We start from the raw sequence: 24720 nt of genomic DNA on the forward strand, positions 1-24720 counted from the left end.
AAGTCATGTGTTGATATCAAGTCACAGGAGGATAATTAAACAAAGAATTTAATGTAGAACTTAACATTTTTCAGAAAAAAACAATTGGTGTCAGTATAATTTTCTTAAATTGTTGCTGTTTTGCAAATCTGATTATTATATTAATTGTGCTCTTTTATTCATGCATTTCAGTGCTTTTGGCCTCTGCTCATTGTGGACTTCATGCGCTGTTAGTGCCTCCTTGTGGCTGTTTTTAAAGTGGTAAATAAGTGCTGTGTACGTGCAGACTTGACACCCTGTACGGTATTTTGTACAGCCTATACACATTATCTTATCAAATAAATTTGGTGGCTTATTAAAACACAGAAAGGTTTTGTCAAAACTCTACTAGTCTCTTTAAAAATTAAACACAGCACTCAAAGCACCATCTTGTCTCTTTTCTAAACTTGCCACCAAAGCAACACACACACAGCTAATATATGAAATATCCTTTACATAGCATCAATTTAAAAACTAATCTAATGCATTTAAACATCACAATACTGTTTATGTATTTTCAACATATGTATATATATATATATATGTATATATATATATATATATATATACACAAATGTTTAAAATGTTCCCTTTTAAACAGTTTCATGGTCAAAGTATAACAAATATAAATATATCCCATTCAGTAATGTGATTGTGCAGTCTGTGATTTCTTGTGCTCTCTAGTGGCAGGAGACTGAATTGCACACAGTTGTATCACTGTACTTCTTTCTTGTGTTCACTGTTTGCTCTTCAAACACTTCTGTGGGGTCCACACTAACTGGGACATTTTATTTAATGTACTTTTTCAATGATGTGAGCACCACATATAACATTCCAATCACCTCCATTGTATTTTAGAGAGATGCAGTATTCATGTATATAAAAACCCTCCCTCTCTATAATATGCTTCTCTGTGAATAATATATTATGTCCTAATTGTAAACAGTGTTTTGAGATGGTTGTGTTGTAATTATAGATGCACCATTGTCCCACAATGCAATGCCCATTAGAAATTAAGGAATTACCTGAAAATATAGATGTTAGTGTCAGCTTCAAATACAAAAGAAGAATACTAAATAATAAATGTGTAGAAAATTGTTTCTACATCCATTGTTCTGAAACATCAAATTTGAATTCAACAGAAGAGACTTTAAACATTATTTGTCTTTGTATTATATTTATTTCATCTTTGAATACATACCATAATTATCACCCTACAGTGTTCACATGCCTGAACTGTTTATCAGAAAAAAATGAACATTTCTCACCAATAAAAAATCTTACAAACAAAAAAATACAGAACATGTTATCAAATTTGAGATAGCTAACCAGCTTTTCGACATCCTCACTGTGTTTTATTCATCATTGGTCTCTAAAAATCAAAATCAGAAATTCAGCATGATAAGCTGATAAAAGGATTCCACAGTATCACCGAGGTTGTGTCCGAAATCACCCACTCATTCCCTACTCCCTAGTCACTACACAGTGAGTTCAACGGCAGAAAGAAAAACGGACTTTCGGACACTACTCCGGCGCTGTTAATGATGTCACTACTGTCACGCAGTTGATACGTGAATTGAAACCTCCATGCGTTCGTCTGCAGCGCAATGCATGATGGTACATATTGCTTGGTTAGTGACCATTGGCTGTAAACTACTTTTCACAATGCATTTTGGGATACTTTAAGTGCACTATATAGGGTATAATATCCCCCACTAGACATTCGGATAGCACTACAAAATGGCGTAGTCACTATGTAGTGCAATATATAGTGAGTAGTGAGTGATTTCGAACACAGCCCTGCTGTCTGCTTGTTTAGACGGTATTTAAATATGAGCAACAAGCCTTTAACTTCTTTGTTAGTTGTTCGACACATCATCATCATCATCATCATGATCCTCTGTGTAAAACACTGAAAATCATCAGTAGATCATTTACAACAAGGATGCCACAGTATATGCAGATGAAATAAAAAATTATTGGCATCAATATTAGATCAGATAAATCTCAACTACTGCTGCTTTGTTTACTCTCTTTGTTTGCCAAAGGCAGCTCAGCTCACTCGCTCTCTCTCCTTCCCTGCTCCCGTGTTCTCAGAGAGCCCCTCCCTCACCTGAGCAGTGTGCTGCTCCGCTATTGTTTAGGTTATTCAAACTTATTTTTTTCTATTTGTGCACAGTTTCATATATTTTATTATAATTTTGCACTGTCGCACTGTTTCACACTGAATGGTAATTTTTTGGCTGTTTGGGTTATTTGCATCTATTTAGACAGTGTTGCGGCTTTCTTGTCAAACCTTTTAGCCCTTGAGAGTACGAGGTTGGGTTCTCAGGTTCGCAGATTTGTGACGCACTAGGAGGCTATGATGACATATACACTGAGATCCAAAGATGCTTTTGGTGCATTTATCATGACCAAACAGCACAGAGCTATTACAGCACAGCAAAGATGGATAAATGGAAAAATGAAAACCAGCGGATTAAACAGATAAAAAAGTAAAACATGAATGAGTGGATAGCAGTCAACAAAAATTATGGCTACTACCCAACCCTGCCTCTCTCATCAGTGTCACAGGTGAGTGCAGACCTTTACACACACACACTTCCGCACATGCACACGCCCACGGCCATGCCCACTCCCACAGGAATCTCATCTTCAACCTGTATGTCTCCTACAGAGAGAAAGAAAGAAAAAAAAATGTTTTGCCTTGGAGACTTCTGGATTTTTAGTCTTTTTCACAATGATTTGGGGACTCGAGTAGTTTGGATTGTTTGTACATTCCGTGGCGCACACTCTGGGTGACTGACTCAAGTGACTCGAAAACCCAATTCACTTTAGTGACTCATACGAACTTAAGTCAGCAAAAGGAATCAAGTATCCCATCACTGCTACATAGACTTACATCATCATTATTTGTTTGCACACTAGCCTAACCCTTGTCATTATATTCAGTTGAAAAACATTTAAAAAGATAAAACAAGAACAAAAAGGTAAGTATTTAAGAGTAAAAACAATAAAGTCAGTACCAAAAGTAATAAAAATCTGCACTTGGACTTCACTGACTTGTGTCAAATTGTATTGACCTTTTGTCCTTAAGTGGTGGTTGACTGGGAGTACCCTTTTTCCACTGACTGCCTTTGTGCAGTAAACATCTAACAAGGAGGGAATGTCCCGACGTTGAAGTTGAACTCAAAAATGTGTTTATTCCACAGAAATTAAAAGACTTTAGTAAATATTAACTGTAACCCAGAATATAACAGCAACAAAGGCTATGGCCGTAAAAAAGCTGTGTGCCTCCAATCAACTACACCTGGCCCTCTCCTGGCCAGGTTCTTATTCCTCCTCTCCTATGCTCTCCTCTCTGTCTGTAGAGGGTGACAAAGGGACATTAGACATGGCACACATTGGCACAGCACAGGGACATACATCTATTGTAGATGGGCTCCTACACAAATGTACATGTACATCATTATCATCATCATTGCCATCATCATTATTGTGCACACCAGTTATTTATGCAGTCATATAAAATGTAAAAAATGAAAAATATAACATGACAGCATGTCTTGTTCCATGTGATCTTTGAAGTGCATCCTTTTCATTTCAGCATCATCGTTGTGCTCACCAGTATAAATGTCAGAACTTCCCTAAAGAAAAAACAACTAAAGCATACAAAAGAAATGTGAAACTTCTATATAGACATCAGTATTTTCTTTTTCATGAACATTGTCAACATCATTATTCTGCACATCAGACCTCATACATGAGGACTAATATACAATTGATAAGTGAAAGCAAAACATTTGTAAGAAACATGTTGAAAATAATCATAATCATATTAAAATCTATGACCTGCTATTCTACAACTTTTTCAGCTCAATGCTTTCATCATGTTGACAAAACCAAAGGATGTCACAGTTTTCACTGTCAGGCACTGATTTAGTCCTGATTTGACTTTGACTGAACAGACACATCAAAATAAACATTATTTCATTATTCATCGATCTTTAATGTGACTCTTAGTCACATTTTCAGGCCTCATATCCTTCAGATCTTCTCGAAAGTACATTTATATATTTGCATGGTTAAATGCATGTAGTAAGGTATTAGTCTGGCTCCTACACTGTTCACTTTATGTTGAAAGCATCTTTTAATCCTTTCAGAGCTTGTTCCTCTGTGATTCTCCTCCAGGCCTCTGGAACATCTGCTGGCTTGGCTTTGTACTCTTGAGCAAATCTGTCATTGTATTTAACCAGGACGTACTTCCAGTAGTCAGATGCCTCTATGGACGGGTCAGGAGGAATGTGCCAGTCTGGATAGTACGTGGTGTACTCCTTGTAAGGATGCAACTCCCATTTAGTGTCTGTGTTTTTGAATTTCCGTTCACTGTGCACACTTGTTGTACACAGTGTTGGAACCAGCTTCTCAGTGTCTATATTTCTATACATACCAAGACCCTGTGGCCGATGAACAGCTGCATGATGTTCTTTGTGTTTTTTGCCTCCAGCCTCACATGGAACTTTACAAAATGGACATTGTTGTCCACAGCCAAACACCCGCTTGAAAAGCTCATCTTGTGGTTTGATTGGAAGTTTGTTCAGAGTCTCAGTGATGTCTTCAGAGTTTGAGAATTCCTCCTGCAGCTGTTCATTCAGTTCACTCAATGATTTAATGAGGCACTTTGTAAATGGATGGCATGTGCTCTGGAGTTGAAACAGGGTGGTTTTTTCAGCCTCCTCTGAAATTAAGATGTCTTTGATTAAATATTTGCGCATGTTTTTGATGAGCACCGTGACGCTTTCCTGGTCATCTGGCAGCTGAACACCATCCTCTCCTTTTGAAGCCTTTTCTGTTGCTTCTGTTATTTTCTGATCGAGGAGCTGCAGAGTCTTGTTCTTCAGTTTGCACAAAGTTTTGTCCTCTGACATTTTTTGCAGGATGTGCTGAAATATCCAGTCCTTGACATATATTTCATATTTACAGATGTACTTGACAAAACTTTCAAAGTCCTCTTTTAGCAGCAACTCTTTCTGGATGTTGTACTGAAAGAAGGAGCGGGAACTGTACTGTGCTGAATGGGAACCGTTCAAAATTTCTTCCACAATGTCTATTCCCAGAGATCTACTGATGTACTGTTCAACAGCTGGTTTAATACAACATCCAACAAACTCACTTGCTTTGCGTTGGCAATCATCTCTCTCTTTGTATAGATCGAGAAAATCTGAAAAATACTGAGGCTTGAACTTCTCCAGCTGAATTTTGGGGTCCTTATCCATCAGAAATTTTCTGTGCATTTGAAGGAACTCTCTTGAGGCAATGCCACAAATATGAAGGTTTATGTCAATGCAAAACTTGGGCTTGCAACGCCTGCTGCATTGTTTAAGAGATTCATCTATTTTCTCCAGGAGATCCCTTGTGTAAGAATCATGGTAATCTGTTTCTGTTTTTGCAGTATCAAGTATAAACCGTTTACAAGACTCAATGATCCTGTCTGCATCGCTCTGCAGTTCTCTCTTTGCAGTGTTTCTCCAGATAACATTTTGGAAGTTCACTTTTAAATGTTCGCTTTTGGCCTCAAATGGATCCTTCCCAAATTCTTTTAGGTCTCTAATGTTCTGTAATTCCTTATTTACATTACGATTTATGAAATGTTTTCTCAGCTGTTGGAGGATGCTTGCAGATATATCTTGTTCTTCCAGGCCGGACACATTTACTGTGACTTCAGTCCACATCTTTTCAAACTCATGTTTCAGTTCCTCTTCAGACAGTGTGCGGTTTTTGCAGTCACTCAAGAGTTTCATTACTTGTTCTTCAATCAGTTCTCTGTGTTTTCTTTGGAAGACCTGAGCTTCTTTTGAACTTTTTCTCAGCTCAAATGAACAATCCACTTTATTCATCACTGAATGTTGGATTTCATTTGCAAGACTACTGATACTTTTCAAAAAGTCTGTTTTGTATTTCTCTATGAGATTCACATGTCTGTCTTTCCTTTTGTAGTATTCCTTAAGTTTCTCTGTCATTGATGATTGTTGAACTTCTATTTCCATTGACAGCTTTGATTTTATTGATTCAACCAATTCATTCACATGATGGAGGTCAGATTTGCCATCATCATTTAAGATTTCCAACTCTGCTTTGTTTTGCCAGGAGAGACTCTCTTTATTGAACTCCCATTCCCACTGATTGAACTCTTTGCAGAGGTTGTCATAGGCATGAGCAACGAGAGTGTTTCTGAAACTGAAGATGAAGTTCTCATATTTGACTGCTTTCCAGAGACTTTTCCTCCATTCTAGAAACTCTGGGATCTGTGAGAGTTCATCACTTCTGTCACTTTTCACCGTCTCTAAAAGATCTTTCTTTAAATCTGCTACAGTTTCACTGTAACCTGTGTTCACTGGTGCCATTGGTGGGGTCCCAAGCCAGAGTCCTGGGATGTTCCAGTTGTTTTTTACTATGTCGTAATCCAGAACATCTGTGAATGCGTTTATAGACGTCTGATTTTCCATTTCAGCTGCAATTTGTGTCATTTCATTAAGTTGGTCTAAGAAATATTTTCTGTCAGTCATCATCTTTTCATGAGCTGAAACTCCCGCAACATTCTGGTGCACAAAATGACAAACTGGCTTTTTACCAATTTCCTTCATTCTCAAGAATGCATGGGTTACAATTTGCAGAACATCTTTCATTTCTGTTGAGTTCTCCATTGCAATGTTGATGATGGTGATGTCACTCAAACCAATGACAAAGGTTGCCAGCTGGTTGTCATGCTCGTAACTGTCCTCTAGTTGAGCCAACTGGGGAGACTTAAGACCTTCTGTGTCAATGAGGACTATGAAGTCACAGTCCAGCTTCTCTCGCATATCCTCACCCACTCTGAGGAAGAGCATGTAGGCTCCTCTTGTGCATCTTCCACTGCTGACAGGAAACTGTACTCCAAACATGGTGTTGAGGAGTGTTGACTTCCCAGAACTTTGAACACCCAACACAGTCAGTACCAACAGTCTGCTCTTCTCTCCAACCTTCCTGTGAAGCTCCATGAGCACATCTGTCAGCCATCTCTCTGGGATGTTGGAAGCATCTCCATCCAAGAGCTCTAAAGGATGTCCATCCAACAGCATATCAGCAGCCAAACCAGGGAGATGAGACACTTTATTAGCAGGGCTTACTGACTGTGAGGAGAACTCATAGATCAGTCCCATCTCTCTCATGTAATGCTCTATTCCTAAAGAACTATCTATCAAAGTCCGATCCAACTCTGCAATGAGTTTTGCATCTTTTTTCTCTTTCCTGCACTGCTCTTTAAATTTATTACGCAGCTCAGTAAGTTTGTCGCGAGAATGCGTGTTTAACTTGAATTTCATTGACTGAATGAAAAAATCTCTTTTCTCTTTGTCACTTGTTGATAAAGTTTCAATAAAACTCTTCATTGCTTTGGATGGTTTTAGTTGACTTTGCTCCTTCCTGATTCTTTGTTTTTCTGCCTGCAGCTGAGATTTATACTCTTCAAGGCTGGAGTCACCAGCATCTTTCATTCTACATTCCTCACTCTCTAATTTTGATAATCTTTTCCAGTTATCTCCTTGCAAAGGAAGTTGTTGTTTCTTGTAGTCTGGTATACTTCGCACCCGAATGCTGTTTATGATCTCCTCAGCTGTTTTCCTTTGTTCATCAGTTTTGCTTTCGTCCACAGACAGACCAAGATCAACTGCTTTGTCAGGCATATTTTCAATCCTTATTGTGGATTTTACATCAGATAGTTGGGGCTTGATGAGTTCACAAAGTTTCTTTGAAAAATCTGCTACATTTATTCTTGAGTTTTTGACTCTCACATTGTTGTTTGGTAAACCCAACTCTTCCATTGTTGCCTTGACGGACATCATGTCCTCTTTAGCATTCTCTGCCTTGTGATTAAAAATGAAGAACAGTTTGGATTTCACATCTTGAAGAGAAGTCAGAATCTTGTGCTCAGTTTCTTCAACTTTGTCCAGAAATACAAAGGTAGCAGTTGACACTTCACAAAGAAAACTGAATTGTGTGATTGACTGACCAATGTCTCCTCTCAGATTGGCAAAGGCAACTGGTTTTGGAAATTTGTCAAAATTGCTGTTACCATTGGGAAGGTACCAGCAAACCTCTACCAAACCATTTGCAATTTTTCTTGCATGTGCTCCTCCTTCCATATCTCTGTGTACGAAGATATTGTGATGCTGCTGGCCACGACTGAGAATGTGATTCAAAACCTGAGACTTGGATAAACTACAGTTTTTCAGCCTCACAAAGGAAAAGAATGGTAAATCTGCTTGGACAATGTTGTCTTCAACAAACCCTCTTGATTCAGCCAAGTCATGTGGACACCACTCTTTGATGATGTCTCTCAGAGCCCACAGCATCAATGTACACTGACTGTTATGGCCATCAGGTAACAGCAGTGGGACAGAAAACTGACACATTGACATCTTGAGGGCCATTTCCTGTTGCAAGAAGCTGTCAGCACAAAGGAAGAGTGCTACAATGAGGTCCAGAGGGTTAACATTATCATCTGCAGAATCATCTGCAGTGTAGAGATCCATTCTAAAGGGATCATCGTTTTCATCTTCCTCATCGTCATTGTTTGAAAGTTGTGCACAGCTCCTGCAGTCAGCATTGATTTGAAACAGTTTTCTGAGGAAACACCAAGGTATATCCTCCACTGATTGAACAGTTTCAACAGACAAGCTGTTTTTGTTGATCTCCAACAGCGACTGAAGAGTGATTTTGTTTGGATAAAATTTCTTCAGTCCAAGTTTTGAGAGAAAGTTGAATAAGACTGTCAAAGAAAGAGAAGATCAATTTTAGAACATCATGTCAGTCCATTTCGAATTTATGTGGGTTTGTGTGCGTTTGTGATACACAGAGATACATGCTGTCAATATTCCTTTATTGATAGCTCCCAATTAAAACATACACATTATTGCATCCCTTTTTGTGTACAAATTAAACAAGATACGTGTTGATTAATGAACTCTTTTTGATTTTTTTATGTTATGCCATGTTCAGACCCAAAGCAATACAAACAAAGTCAATTATTAGATGCGACTGAAGCAATGACACAAAAAATTGAGTCAGGGGACAAAATATTGCACAACATATTGCACACCTGTGACATTTTTGCATGCATAATGCTGTGCCATGACATGGCTGATGTCCGGACAGGGTATACTGGGCGCATTGATGGTTTGGTAGATAGAGCGTCTTATTGATGGCTCTGATATCCCTAAATTATCCACATTGCAGAGCTGCATTTCCCCTTTAGCCAAATACCAGAGTGTCGCCAAACATTTTAACTCCGGCATTATTGGATTGTTTCGGTTGGTTGGGAACGTTATTGCGTCGCTCACCAACTAAACCACAACTTCAATCCATTCGCAGTCCATCCAACATCGTTTTAATAATTTCCTGTCATTTAGCGTCTCCAAAACATTCGGCTGTGACTAGGTCTTAGCAAGTTAGGAGTCCTCTGGACTACTTCTGAGGTCTCCCAGACTTAGGTGCTACTTTTAGGCCTAAAATGTTTTGTGAATAACTCTTATTTAAAAAAATTAGGATTCCTAAAGTTATGACTGACACGCCCATTATTTGTAGGAGTTGCTCCTAAATTAGGCTGTTAGGAGCTACTTTTAGCCTTAAGATTCTTTGTGAATACGGGCCCAGGGCTGTATGATAATATATCTACTCATACCAAGACAGGACAAAAAGGAGCTGCTGTGGACTTTTTCAGGCTACCTGGTAAGTTTTGGAAATACGTCTCAGCACTGCACAGCATAGCAGAACGCCATTAGGGGAACAAGCTCATTCAAAGTTGTTTGCTTGTTGTCTGGCTGACAGACCTGACGAAGCATGAATTAAGATGATTACAATACGGCATTATGATAAAGTTATCTCAGCAACCTTCTGATCCATTTATTGCAGTCAGATTACAGATCAGTCTTCATTTTTGGTTTGCAGTTATTTTTATTCATGTTAGTCGTGCGAGTAGGCGCGATTAAAAAAGTAACCCCACAATCATACTCACAATGTAACACAATGCACATACTCTGCTGCTTTTGCTTGACAAAGGTGACTTACATGGACACTTTACTGTAAAGAAAGTACTGAAAGTGTTGTATTTTTCCCCAAGGCCATTGACAACTGCCTGACTGGTTGCTCATGGTATAGCAGCTGGTGAGTCTCCTAACCCTGTTTGTAGACTCACCAGCTGCTATACCTACTAACAGGGTTAGTAGGTATAGGTATACTTGTGGTCAAAAGCTCGACAGGATGCCTTTTACTGTTGTGCTGTTTGACCTCGTCAAATCATTAAGATAGTTAGCCTCTGTACGTGGAAGAGTTGGTGACTGTTTCTTTACTGGATAGATAATTCATCCACGTTTATGTTGAACTATATCTGGGTGTGAAACAGATGGGACTGTCAAATATTCTCCTCAAGTGCCAATTTTTATTAATAGATAACTTCAATAATTTTTAGACTGAGGATGACATTCTATTGCTTATAAATGTCATCTGTATGCAGTGGCGGCCTTAGGCATCTGGGGGCCCGTTTCAATACTACATATGAGGCCCGTTCCCATAAAACATTTGATTACCGATATGTTTGCGCCCATGCGTCTCTGAAGCATTGAAACCTGAAAGGATGCAGTTGCCTAAACTCATCATGCCTCCCAGGGACTCGCATGGTCTTAAAACGATACAATGTGACCAAGTGTTAAAATCTCTATAGGGCAAGAAACCAGGAATGAACAGGGGAAAAACGAGGATTGAAGTTGGTTTTCAACAAAATGCAAGTGCATTTTTCATATTTATGTGCATTTTAAGACACAAACAGGTATCGTATTACACTCCAAAACTATAACACCTACAACAATCATGAACTTGAAAATTGTAAACAAAAGTCATCGGGAGTACCAGGATTTTTCCCGGAGTGCCGATCAATAACGGGCCGATGGACGGCCGTTTTTTTATTTTATTTCTATTTATTTATTTCTGCTGCGCCTCGACGTTTCTCTGTCGACTCCAAGAGAGTGAGAGATGGGCGAAAAAATTAAACTGAGCTTCAGCGTCTGTCCGAAGAGGACGGCAACAGGGCCAGGCTGCCTGCTGGAGGGAGGAAGAAGGCTAACGAGGAGCCTGAGATAAACATGCGGGAATGGGTGATCAGCAAAAGGGCACGCCATGAGAGAGTGTCCCGCAAAATGATCAGGGCGATGGTGAAACAAATGTCCGCCACCGTGAGTGACAGCAGAGATGAGGAGTTTGCAGCGAGTGCTGGTTGGCTGTTTTTTTTTTTTTTTTTGAGAGGAAGGAATTAAACACCTGTCCCAAAAAAACACCCCTCATTATTTGGTATTTTACGGTATGATAACTCTCCCGGCCCGGGGAGAGAGACATGCTTCACAGTGCTCAGCTGCAGACGCATCAGAGAGTTGACGAGATGCGACTCATCATGACTGACAGGCATCAAGGCCACTCAGCGTTACCTGACCGACCCGCCCCCAGATATTTCATTCACAAAAACAGGGCCTGTGGCAATTCTGGACAGCTGCTTTTTTTATTTATTTTTTTATTTTCTTCCTACAAGCAGCTGCACTGCTCGCAGCGCCAATACTTACGCCACTGTCTGCAGGGCCGGCCAGTATTTTCCTGTACCGGCACAGCGGTGACAGCACGTGCATAAGCTCCTCAGTGGGCGCTCAATTTTGTCAGTGGGTGCTCGAGCACCGGAGCACCCACGGGATTGGCGCAGCTATACCCTCGGCTGCCTGGCCGTTTCATTTTTTTGTGGGCAGCCTAGGGGCCCCCCAGGCTGCCAGGGCCCGTTTCAATTGAAACGGTTGAAACATAGGTAAGGCCGCCTATGTGTGTATGTACAGGCACAAAAGGTAGGTGTCAGTGTACCTGCAGGCTGTTGTCCATCTGTGTTCATTGAAGACATGGTCTGACTTTTCCATTGACTCCCCTGTACTTGAAAACCTAAAGGCAAAAACAAACTGATCGGTCACTGATAAGCTTACCTGAATTGTAATTTTAGAGAAATTAATTCTTCATAAACTGAAGATCATTCTAATTGAAGGTCGGGGGCTGAACCTCCAATAATCCTTTTCCTGTCATCCATCTATAAAGACCTCTTTTTTCTCTTTCTCTCTCCCCCTCTCTCTCCCTCTCTCTCTCTGTCTGTCTCTCTCATCTGTTATCTCTCATAAAGTCACTGGGGGGTCTGCTAAGCCCAGAAGTATGTGTCATTACGCGTGCTATTAATAACATCATTACCACCAATATATCACATTTACCCATTTATCAGTGTGTATCATCCACTATCCTGATCATTATTATTAATTGTAATTAAAAAAAACAAGCTTTGAAATTGGCAAATAACGAAACATATAATGTTTTGCTATGAAGTTTCATCTTTCACCTTATTTTCCATGAATACAGCATTTATCGAGTGGATATCTGAAAAGATGAATTTCTGCGATTGAATTTTGCCCCTCTGTCTCTCTTCTTATAACACATTAAGTGGAAGTGTATCTGCAAGCTCTTGTCTCATTGTAGACTTGGTCTGACTTTCCCCTCAGCTTTATTGAGCTTTTAGACATAGTGGAAAAAAACATTTAGAAAAATATATAATATACATGATAAATAAATATCTCTTTAGTTACATGAAACCAAAAATGTAATTCTAATCAAAACAAATCAGATCAATCAAGACATTCCACATGAAGTAGCTTTAGTCTGCCATTGATTAGATACAGTTTTGTGCATTTTAATGTAAAGCACTCAACTACTGTTAAGTTATTGCAAAATATTTGGATGGAAATTCAGATCAATTACATGGTTCCAGAATATATATATTCACCCAAACGTACCTGACATCAGGCAGCAGGAGACTCTGAGGCTTTCTGTGACAGCGGTGGCTTTTATACTGCACATAGAAACTGAAAGGATTTGATTCTGCACATAGAAAGTGAAAGTATTTGATACAACAGGTGTTTGGGTCAGTACTGTGTCAGTGCCAGCTTAATTTCTCACAGTCTCTTTCTCGGAAATGCATTTCTCTTTTACTTCCATCATTTAGCTAGATTGATTTTCTTCCACATGCCCTTCAAAATCATTGTCATCATACTGTAACTTTGTGAACACCAAACTGAATTTTAGAGTTGATTTTGTAGTTAAAAACTTTGTGATTTTTCATCTGAGATGTTTTTTTGCCCTCTTTTGAAAATATTGTTACAAACTCAGCATGCCACAAAAAATGCAAATTTTTGGTAATTTGTCCAGTTGTAGGTTAAAAGATTAGGTATTGATAAGTGTGAGTGTATTTCTCCAAATGTATATATAACTTGAAGATGAATGTGATCTACATAAAGACATAATTTTAACATAATAACAATTCATATGAAAGGTCATAGGTATATATAGGCTGTGAGTTGCCAGCAAGATGTTTCCAGGACATTGTAATACGAGCCGTAGTAGCACATGTGCAACTGAGGCGTTCCAACTCTGACTACTGCAAACTTGTGGAGCGAGGTGCACAAGCTGTGGAAATAAATAGGAGCCAAAGAAGTATATGTATGCTCTGACTCAAACGGCAGGGTGGCTGGCCATCAAAAACAAGGTTGGTGGTTTGATCCCGGAACCCCAGAATTATGATGGTTATGGCAGGATTATCTATAAAAAACACCTTTATCCTTTACAGCTGCATAAAACATCATAAAACATCCTTTATGTGTTCAGACATTGAGATGTGCTGCTGTTCTAACTTTAAAGCAAAAAACAAACCCCTCATCTTGCTGCCTATATATGTGAGCCAGCAATCTAAGATATAATCTTCATATAATAGCACAATATAAGGCATAATTGCCCAATGTGATACGATCATGACAAGCTGGACATTGCTTGAAATATCATATGATATGATATATCTGTGATAAGGGGCTTTTTGTGCATTGTATCTATAATTAGAGACACAGAACAAACATTGTACTGCTGCTGTGATTAACAATATACAGTATATCCAGGGTTTGAGTTACGTGGGAGTTAACGGGAACTGAGCTCCCATGAAAGCAGTCAAATCTCAGATCTGTGCGGGTCACTAATACATAACCAACAACCATTATTTTAATCACAAATAATGATTTTTTCTTTACGTTAGAAGAATCGTGTTCTCTAGAGGAATTACGCCCCATATTCTCTCTGAAGGAGAATGACCCATACTCTAAGTCTCTCTCTTTCAGGTGTGCCATTAGTTTTTCATATTTAAATTTAAATTTAAAAATAAAAAATAATTGTTGTTGTGGTCTGATCAATACAATTGACAATTGTTGGTAGACGTGGGTTGCTGTGTGTGTATAAGTGTAGTGGTAGCCCACGTTATGAAGTAACCGTAATATCCTAGACTCCCATACAAACCACATGATTTTAAGACTCAGTGCATGAGGAGAAACTTTGTACCGTCTAGTAAATTCTGCATTTTAATACAACACATGAAGCTGTTTCTTTCCTTGTAAAAAGTGATAGTTGTCGCCTCATCGTTGTCAAAGTTTTGAATGTTCTTTTTTTATCAGTTATTGCTTTCTAGGATGTGAAAACTGAAGTAGAAATCATTACATGGCTCCATAAATAGCCTCGCTGTGTTAGTGAGAACTATAATCAGGCCTAAATAGTGAATTTATTTCAATGAATATTCTTTTATCCACAGAACCAAAAAAGCCTGAGGCATCTTTAATACAGATTACTGGATTTTAATTGGTGGAATTTCTGAAAACATTTGTGAGCAAATTCCTCATTTCTAACTGAATCTCTCTTTATTCTCGTGATACTTTCTGAATGAAAACCCAGTTTTCCAAAACAGAAATAATGACACTATTACTTTACAAGAGTTCAGTTAGATTTAAACTTCATTACACTGAAGTTTTGTTATACTGAGTAGCACAGCCTGTTTTCACACTTCAGTCTGTCCTGATTGATCAGTCAATCAATCAAGAAGGAGGAAGACGAAAACAATATCACATTATATAACTGCAAAAACAATAATTTGATCAGACTTCTTTGTGTCTTGATTGACATCATTGAAATGTAGACCAAACAGCAGATTATAATGAAAATGCTCACACACACTCATAAAATGGGTATAAAGTAGTAAAATATCAGATAGCAAAGACCTCCAGTGACCCCCAAAACAACATCAGCAACAGGCCAACAGGACCTTAGTAAGCTCGTAGTGTGATAAGGCAACAAAACTACTTGGTTAGGCCCAGCAGGCATGTGATTTTTCCGGGAAACCGGGGGGGGGGGGGGATGTAGGACCGGCAGACCGCCAGTCCTAGGTTTTAACAGACCAGGTGTTTATTTGAGACAGGCGTTTAATTCCCTCCTCACAATAATCCGGGATGAAAGTGTCACAAACTTCTCCAGGTTCTCGGTGAAATTTCTGGCATCCTCTGACAATAGTTGTCTTCTGCCAGTGAGGTTGTTGCGGCGGAGGGCGCGATTTATCCAACCAGCACTCGTAGCAAACTCCTCATCTCTGCTGTCACTCCTGGTGGCGTACATTTGTTTCTCCATCGCCCTGATGATTTTGCGGGACACTCTCTCGTGGCGTGCCCGTTTGCTGCCGCATGTGTATCTCAGGCTCCTCGCTAGCCCTCTTCCTCCCTCCAGCAGGCAGCCTGGCCCTGTTGCTGTCCTCCTCGGACAGACGCTGAAGCTCTGTTTTATTTTTTCGCCAATCTCTCACTCTCTTGGGGTCAACAGAGAAACATCTAGCGGCTGCTTCTCCCGAGTTTTCCTCTGCATATTTTAAGACAGAAAGTTTGCTGCACCGGAGTCATGGCGATCATCAGTGTGATGACTGACAGAAAGCAAGCACGATACGTGAAAAAGGCGAAGAAAAAAATCGTGCAGTGTCAGTGGTCACGTCTTCTTCCTTGATGTTTTTTTAAAAAACAAATTAGACTCTGCATTAATTTGGAACCAGCGGTTATTTACCAAAATATACACCTTCACCCAGCATTTAAAGAGGACCACATGATGTGTTTTATAATGTGTTTATGTGTTTAAAGCTGCTAATGTATGTAACGCTGTTACTGTGATGACACATGACAGTTAAATATTGAATCCGTCTATAATAACCACATCCTGACATGTAACTGTGATTTTTGATAATCAAAGTACTAATAATAACAATCATGACAAAAAATTAACAAAGACTGCAGATCAAGATAAGAAGCTGCAACTGGCAGTGAGCTGCTTTCTTTTCTGTTAGCAGTGAAGTGATGTACTCCATGACAGAACATGATGATAATGTATAAAATACAGTACAGTAGACTTCTATTATAAATATGGAGCATATATATAGTTTATTATTATGATTAGTAGTAGTAGTATTAGTATAATTAGTATTATTATTACTACTATTTTTCTGCATATTCTTGACTTTGAATGGGAGCTGCTGTAAAGCATTTCTGTTTCTGATTCATATATTATGCAGTCAGTTGTCCAAATTTTAAGTTAAATTAAATGAACCAAGACAGAGGTCACATTTACATGTTTACATGCAACTCCCATGATCCACGCTTCTTCACAGCACCATCAAACTATGTCTTAGAAGAAGTTACACAATCATTTTCACTCTATTGTCAAAAGATTCTGTATAAGTTGAATTTTTTTTTCAAAAATATATTTGCCGATATTTGATTAAATCAAAATTTCATACTGTGTCATGATTGTGATTAACAAGACCACACACACACACACACACACACACACACACACACACATACACACTGAGAAAACGTATCTTCTGCTCTCCATCAGCAGAACTGGACTTGACTCGAGTGCAGTTCTTCAGTGAAACCACTGGATGGCAGCATTTCACATACAATATTAGTATGAATGAGACGATCTGTCGGTCAGAGTTTCCTCTCAGTTTCTGCAGTGACTGTAATTTGTCATTTTCAATCTCAAACTGAGAGATTTAACAGCACCACCTTGTATGAAATGAAATGTGATTATTTTAGAAAATTCAGGGTCAGATCGCCTTCAGTGACATGAAGCACTGAGCTGTTTTTATTTGGACAACATGAGGCTGAAATCTCCTTCATGCCACCTGCTTGTTTGGCACAAATCATTGAGGTATTTATGGTTATAGAATGAATATTCTCCTAGTGAATGGACAAACATGTCCACCTGATAAATACAGTTAATATGAGCTGAATGGGTGTGAAAGTTTGAACCGTGCTGAATTGGTCCTGTGTGAGTCTTTCTAGTGTCTGTTTAAAATATTCCCTCTCAGAAGGAGGCAGGTGTTCCCAGTGAAAAAACAGTCGAGACGAGTCGTTCCACCTGTTTAATTTTCTTCAACATGGCAGCCATTGACAACCAAACTCTCCTTTTCTAACATGAAGCTCTGATACTTTCAAGTATTTGTTACAGTTTATACTCACCATCTGCTATACTCAGCATCATCTAACCCACATGTTAACAGGTTTCCTGTAAACTCCAGCATACAGAAATAAACAATTTCTAACCAATAAAATACAGAACATGTTAACAAATATGAGACAGTGAACAGCTTTTCAACATCCTCGCTAATTGTTTATTCATCATCCGTCTAAGAAAATAAAAGTCATAAATTCAGCCTGATCAACTGATAAAGAACAAAGAACAAAGTCAGTTACATCAACATTTATTATTCACCGACTTTTATCAAACACACATCAAGAGATACAAATGTTTTGCATCTAACTACTAGAAATAAATGTAAAAATAGAATAGTAATGAAATATTCAAAAACATCTGTTTCACAAGGCCTTTGCACTTCATTATCATTATCATCATTATTTTTTAGTTTTGATGGAGAAAACTGAAAACGTGTTGTAATCATCAAAACAACATAACATAATAAAAAATAATAGACATATTAAAGTCAGAAACAATAATACTTCAGCTTTTAACTTCTTTGTTACGTGTTTAACACATCATCATCATCTGTCTAAAATAATGAAAATCGTCAGTTAATCATTTACAACAATGAAACAAAAAGCAGTTGGCATAAACATGGTTAAATCACAACAACTGCTGATGTGTTTACTCTCTGTTTACTGTTTTCAGGTTTTGTTTTACAAAAAATGTAGATGAATAAAACAAGGGAAAAAAATGACAAATATAACAAAACTTAATCTCATCACATGGTTCTTGTACTACATAGTTATACATCATTCTTATTTTCGTGCACACTTGTCATTAGATTCATTTAAAAACATTTAAAAATAAGAAAATAAGAAAAAAAAGGCATGTATGTAAAAGTAAAAAACATAAAGTCAGTGCCAAAAGTAACACAAATCCGCACTTGTTCTTCACTGACTGGTATCAAATATACATTTTTCTTTCTTTACAAGTAAACATTAGAAATCTAACTGACATTAAAAGTCTGTGAATGAACCATACTGACATATCCATAACAGCTGGTCTTTGTGGTAAATCGTCATCATCATCATCATCATTATTGTGCACACCAATTATTTATGCAGTAATATAAAATATTAACAATGGAAAATAAAAACTGAAAACCAAAATGCTAAAACATAACATGACAATAAATGATGTCTTGTTCCATGTGATCTTTGAAGTGCATCATTATCATTTAAGTTTCAGCATCATAATTGTGTTCACCAGTATAAATATTGGCACTTCCCACAGAAAAAAGAACTAACAAATTCAAAAGAAATTGAAAATCATTTTCGCAGAAAACCAGTATATTCTTTTTCATGATCATTGTCAAAATCTTTATTGTCCACATCAGACTTCATGCATGAGGACCTATATAAAATTGATGAGTGAAAGCAGAACATTTGCAGTTTTCACACCATAAAAGAGAAAACAATACAATGTAGAAAATAATCTGAATTATATTAAATTCAGTGACAAAGTTCTCAAATTCTGCAACTTGCACAAAAAAATCCCCCATAAAATCTTTCTTCCAAAATATTTTAGCCTTTTGTCTTTACTCTGAAACAGGCTAAAAATTTATACTCTGAAGTAAAAGTAATGGTTCAGCAGAGTTGAGTTTTTAAACATTATTGGTCTCTCTCTAAATTGACTGGTTGTTCTGCTGAATGTCCTAACATTTTCAGTCCTCATATCCTTTTTGCTCTTCTCTGAAGTACATTTATATATTTGCATGGTTAAATGCTCGTTTGAAGGTCTTAGTCTGATTTGTACACTGTTCACTTTATGTTGTAAGCATCTTTTAATCCTTTCAGAGCTTGTTCCTTTGTGATTCTCCTCCAGGCCTCTGGAACATCTGCTGGCTTGGCTTTGTACTCTTCAGCAAATCTGTCATTGTATTTAACCAGGACGTACTTCCAGTAGTCAGATGCCTCTATGGAGGAGTCAGGAGGAATGTGCCAGTCTGGATAGTACTTGGTGTACTTCTTGAAAGGATGCAACTCCCATTTAGTGTCTGTGTTTCTGAATTTACATTCACTATGCACATCTGTCGTACACAGTGTTTCAGCCAGCTTGTCATTTTTTATAATCCTGTATCCACCAAGACCTTTTGGCCGATGAACAGCTGCATGATGTTTCTTGTGATCTTTGCCTCCAGCCTCACATGGAACTTTACAAAATGGACATTGTAGTCCACAGCCAAACACCCGCTTGAAAAGCTCATCTTGTGGTTTGATTGGAAGTTTGTTCAGAGTCTCAGTGATGTCTTCAGAGTTTGAGAATTCCTCCTGCAGCTGTTGATTCAGTTCACTCAATGATTTAATGAGGCACTTTGTAAATGGATGGCATGTGCTCTGGATTTGAAACATGATGGTTTTTTCAGCCTCCTCTGAAATTGAGATGTCTTTGATCAGATATTTGCGCATGTTTTTGATGAGCACTGTGACACTTTCCTGGTTATCTGGCAGCTGAACACCATCCTTCTCCTTTTGAGGCCTTTTCTGTTGCTTCTGTTATTTTCTGAACTATGACCTTCAGAGTCTTGTTCTTCAGTTTGCACAAAGTTTTGTCCTCTGACATTTTTTGCAGCATGTGCTGAAATATCCAGTCCTTGACGTATATTTCATATTTACAGATGTACTTGACAAAACTTTCAAAGTCGTCCTTTAGCAGCAACTCTTTCTGAATGTTGTACTGGAAAAGGGAGCGGGAACTGTACTGTGCTGAATGGGAACTTGTCAAAATTTCATCCACAATGTCTGTTCCCAGAGATCTACTGATGTACTGTTCAACAGCTGGTCTGATACAAAGTTGTACAAAATCACTTGCTTTGCGTTGGCAGTCATCGTTTTCCTTGTACAGATCGAGAAAATCTGACAAGTATTGAGGCTTGAACTTCTCCAGCTGAATTTTGGGGTCTATTTTTGCCAAGAATTTTCTGTGCATGTAAAGAAACTCTCTTGTGGCAATGCCACAGATGTGAAGTGTTAGGTCAATCTGAAACTTGAGCTTGAGATCCTTGTGTTGCTGAAGGGATATATCTATTATTTTCAGAAGCTCATTTGTAAAACAGTCATTATAATCTGCATGATTTTTTGCAGTATTTTGTACGAAACGTGTACAAGAATCAATGACACCATCTGCCAAGTTCTGCAATTCTCTGTTTGTATCTTTATTCAAGATATGATTTCTCAAAAACCTTGTCACAATATTTTTTTTTACATGTTCAGTTTTGACCTCAAATGAACCCTTCCCAATTTCATTTAGGTCTCCAATGTTCTGCAATTCCTCACTGACATTATGATTTAAGAAGTTTTTCCTCAACTGGCCAATGATTCTCGCAGATATGTCTTGTTCTTCCAGCCCGGACACATTTGCTGTGACTTCAGTCCACATCTTTTCAAACTCATGTTTCAGTTCCTCTTCAGATAGTGTGCGGTGTTTGCAGTCACTCAAGAGTTTCATCACTTGTTCTTCAATCAGTTCTCTGGATTTTCTTTGAATGTCCTGAACCTCTTTTAAACTTTTTCTTAGCTCCAGTGCACAATCCAATTTATTGTTTACTGAATGTTGGATTTCATTTTTGAGACCTGAAATACTGTTGAAAAATTCAATGTTGTATTTTTCAATCAGGTGCACATGTCTGTCTTTACTTTTATAGTATTCCTCAAGTTTCTGCTTCATTAGTTTTTCTTGGTCTACTATTTTTTGCAATGCCTGTATCTTCTTTGTTTGAGCAAATTGATTTGGACGTTGGAATTCAGTTTCGTCAACGTTAAAGATTTCCAACTCTGCTTCTTTTTGCCAAGAGAAGATCTCTTTCCTGAACTCCCATTCCCACTGATTGAACTCTTTGCAAAGGTTGTCATAGGCATGAGCTACAAGAGTGTTTCTAAAACTGAAAATGAAGTTCTCATATTTGACTGCTTTCCAGAGACTTCTCATCCATTCTAGAAACTCTGGGATCTGTGAGAGTTCATCACTTCTGTCACTTTTCACTGCCAAGAGATTTTTCTTTAAATCTGCTACAACTTCACTGTAACCTGTGTTCACTGGTGCCATTGGTGGGGTCCCAAGCCAGAGTCCTGGGATGTTCCAGTTGTTTTTTTCTACGTCACAATCCAGAACATCTGTGAATTTCTTTATGAATGGCCGCCCTTCCATTTCAGCTGCAATTTGTGTCATTTCATTGAGTTGGTCCAAGAGATGCTTTCTTTCTGACATGTTCTTGGTATGAGCAGAAACTCCAGCAACATTCTGGTGCACAAAATGACAAACTGGCTTTTTACCAATTTCCTTCATTCTCAAGAATGCATGAGCTGCGATTTGCAGAACATCTTTCATTTCTGTTGAGTTCTCCATTGCTACATTGATAATGGTAATGTCACTCATACCAATGACAAATGTTGCCAGCTCATTGTCATGCTCATAACTGTCCTCTAGTTGAGCCAACTGGGGAGACTTCAGACCTTCTGTGTCAATGAGGACGATGAAGTCACAGTTAATCTCTTCTCGCATATCCTCACCCACTCTGAGGAAGAGCATGTAGGCTCCTCTTGTGCATCTTCCACTGCTGACAGGAAACTGTACTCCAAACATGGTGTTGAGGAGTGTTGACTTCCCTGAACCTTGAACACCCAACACAGTCAGTACCAACAGTTTGCTCTTCTCTCCAACCTTCCTGTGAAGCTCCATGAGCACATCTGTCAGCCATCTCTCTGGGATGTTGGAAGCATCTCCATCTAAGAGCTCTAAAGGATGTCCATCCAGGAGCATTTCAGCAGCCAAACCAGGGAGATGAGTCACTTTATCAGCAGGGTCTTCTGACTGTGAGGAGAACTCATAGATCAGTCCCATCTCTCTCATGTAATGCTCTATTCCTAAGGAGCTATCCACCAAAGCCCGATCCAACTCTGCAATGACTTTTGCATCTTTTTTCTTGCATTGTTCTTTAAATCTGTTACGGAGCTCAGTAAGTTTGTCCCGAGAATGTGTATCCAACTTGAATTTCATTGACTTAAGAAAAAAATCTCTTTTCTCTTTGTCACTTGTTGATAAAGTTTCAATAAATCTCTTCATTGCTTTGGATGGTTTTAGTTGGCTTTGCCCTTTCCTGATTTGGTTTTGTTCTGCCTCCAGCTGAGATTCATATCCAGTGGAGCTGGAGTCACCAATATCTTTAATTCTACATTTCTTACTCTCTATCTTTGATAACCTTTTCCAGTTATCTCCTTGCAAATGAAGCTGTTGTTTCTTGTAGTCTGGTATACTCTGCTCCCCAATGCTGTTTATGATCTCCTCAGCTGATTTCCTTTGTTTGTCAGTGTTGTTTTCGTCCACAGACAGACCAAGATCAACTGCTTTGTCAGGCATATTTTCAATCCTTATTGTGGATTTTACATCAGATAGGTGTGGCTTGATGAGTTCACAAAGATTCTCTGAAAACTCTGCTACATTTACTGTTGAATCTTTGATTTTCACATTGCTGTTTGGTAAATCTAACTTTTCCTTTGTTGCCTTGACAGACTTAATGTCCTTTGTAGCATTCTCTGACCTGCCATTAACAACCAAGAACAGTTTGGATTTCACATCTTGAAGAGAAGTCAGAATCTTGTGCTCATTTTCGTCAACTTTGTCCAGAAATACAAAGGTAGCAGTTGATACTTCATAAAGAAAACTGAATTGTGTGAATAACTGAGCAATGTCTCCTCTCAGATTGGCGAAGGCAACTGGTTTTGGAAATATGTCAAGATTTCTGTTACCGTCAGGAAGGAACCAGCAAACCTCTACCAAACCATTGGCAATTTTTCTTGTGTTTGCTCCTCCTTTCATATCTCTGTGTATGAACATGTTGTGATGCAGCTGGCCACGGCTGAGAATGTGATTCAGAATCTGAGACTTGGATAAACTGCAGTTTTTCAGCCTCACAAAGGAAAAGAATGGTAAATCTGCTTGGACAATGTTGTCTTCAACAAACCCTCTTGATTCAGACAAATCATGTGGACGCCACTCTTTGACGATGTCTCTCAGAGCCCACAGCATCAATGTACACTGACTGTTATGGCCGTTGGGCAGCAGCAGTGGGACAGAAAACTGACACATTGACATCTTGAGGGCCATTTCCTGTTGCAGAGAGCTGTCAGCACAAAGGAAGAGTGCTACTATGAGATCCAGAGGGTTAACCTTATTATCTGCAGAGTCATCAGGAGTGTAGCGGTCAGGGCTGAAGGGATCTTTGTTTTCATTATTATCATTGTTTGATAACTGTGTACAGCTTCTACATTCTGCATTGATTTTAAACAGTTTTCTGAGAAAGCACCAAGGTATTTCCTTCACTGATGTAACAACTCCATCATAGAGGCTGGTTTTGTTGATCTCCAAAAAGGACCGAAGAGTGAGCTTGTTGGGATAAAAATCCTGCAGTCCAAGTTTGGAAAGAAAGCCGGAAAGGACTGTCAAACAGAAAAAGACAGTCACTTACACATAGTCCAGCTACTCTTAATCATTCTTCTTTAGAGTTTAGCAGTGCTAGATCAGATAGCATTAGCTCATAGCCCATTTTTGCTCTGCGATCCTCAATGGTATGTTTGCCTGTGCTGCTACTTTAGTAGTGTAAATTGTCTTGATAGAAATGCCTGGAAGGCAATGATGTAGCTGTGTGTGAATGAACAAAGGGTCCAACTTAAGGAATTCATTTGCTTGGCAAGTGTGTGTCACTTTGATTAGTGCTGTACAGTTAGACTGTGGCAAAGCTGTAATATTATTGGCTTGCTGCACAGCCGAGGGTAAGATGGGTCATTTTCCTTCTCTGACGTGTGGTGGTGAGGTTTTTGGTTCAGAAGCAGTTCTTGTGGTCATATTTGCAGTTGAAGTGCAGCTAACTTGAAACTAAAAACACTGGCAAAGTTGACATATGGATAAAACAATTAAAATCTGGATACAACATTTAAGAGGCGCTGGTTCGTTCTAATGAAAGCTGTTCAGTAGGGCATGAAGCCAAAAAAGGTCAACTTCCCAACTATGAAACTACCCAGATCTTCTTTTTTGCAGGGCCCACAGAGTGTGTGCACACTAGAGAGTTCCACGTACTCAGCAGGCTAACTTCCAGTTTTGCATCCGGCTAACTTGAATAGTAATAAAGTATTAGACAGCTGTCACACAAACACATTCTCTACAGCTGTCCGTGTTAACTGTGGTGAACCTATTCTTCTTTTGAGTTAC

The 24720-nt window shown here is 38.6% G+C and overlaps 2 protein-coding genes across 2 annotated transcripts; both read right to left on the reverse strand.

Moving 5' to 3' along the window:
* Positions 1 to 4057: 4057 nt before the first annotated feature.
* Positions 4058 to 11998, reverse strand: LOC115579956 (up-regulator of cell proliferation-like). The gene is made up of 2 exons (XM_030413727.1): positions 11950 to 11998; positions 4058 to 8824 (listed from the first exon to the last, which is right to left on the reverse strand). Exons 1-2 carry the CDS (start codon positions 11984 to 11986, stop codon positions 4146 to 4148), a joined length of 4716 nt encoding a protein of 1571 aa, XP_030269587.1. The 5' UTR covers positions 11987 to 11998; the 3' UTR covers positions 4058 to 4145.
* Positions 11999 to 17383: 5385 nt separating this feature from the next.
* LOC115579885 (interferon-induced very large GTPase 1-like) lies at positions 17384 to 20106 on the reverse strand. The gene has a single exon (XM_030413586.1). It carries the CDS (start codon positions 19923 to 19925, stop codon positions 19278 to 19280), a length of 648 nt encoding a protein of 215 aa, XP_030269446.1. The 5' UTR covers positions 19926 to 20106; the 3' UTR covers positions 17384 to 19277.
* Between the last annotated feature and the right edge of the window lie 4614 nt (positions 20107 to 24720).

Source organism: Sparus aurata, chromosome 4 (genome assembly GCF_900880675.1).
Source record: "Sparus aurata chromosome 4, fSpaAur1.1, whole genome shotgun sequence".
NCBI classification, from domain to species: domain Eukaryota; kingdom Metazoa; phylum Chordata; class Actinopteri; order Spariformes; family Sparidae; genus Sparus; species Sparus aurata.

Bases quoted from the DNA above. Each gene is read 5' to 3' on its own strand.
- LOC115579885 (XM_030413586.1), bottom strand. From the start codon at position 19,925: ATGCGCAAATATCTGATCAAAGACATCTCAATTTCAGAGGAGGCTGAA.
- LOC115579956 (XM_030413727.1), bottom strand. From the start codon at position 11,986: ATGTCTTCAATGAACACAGATGGACAACAGCCTGCAG. The intron at 8,825-11,949 runs GTACACTGACAC...TTTCTTTGACAG, and splicing joins AGATGGACAACAGCCTGCAG to TCTTATTCAACTTTCTCTCA.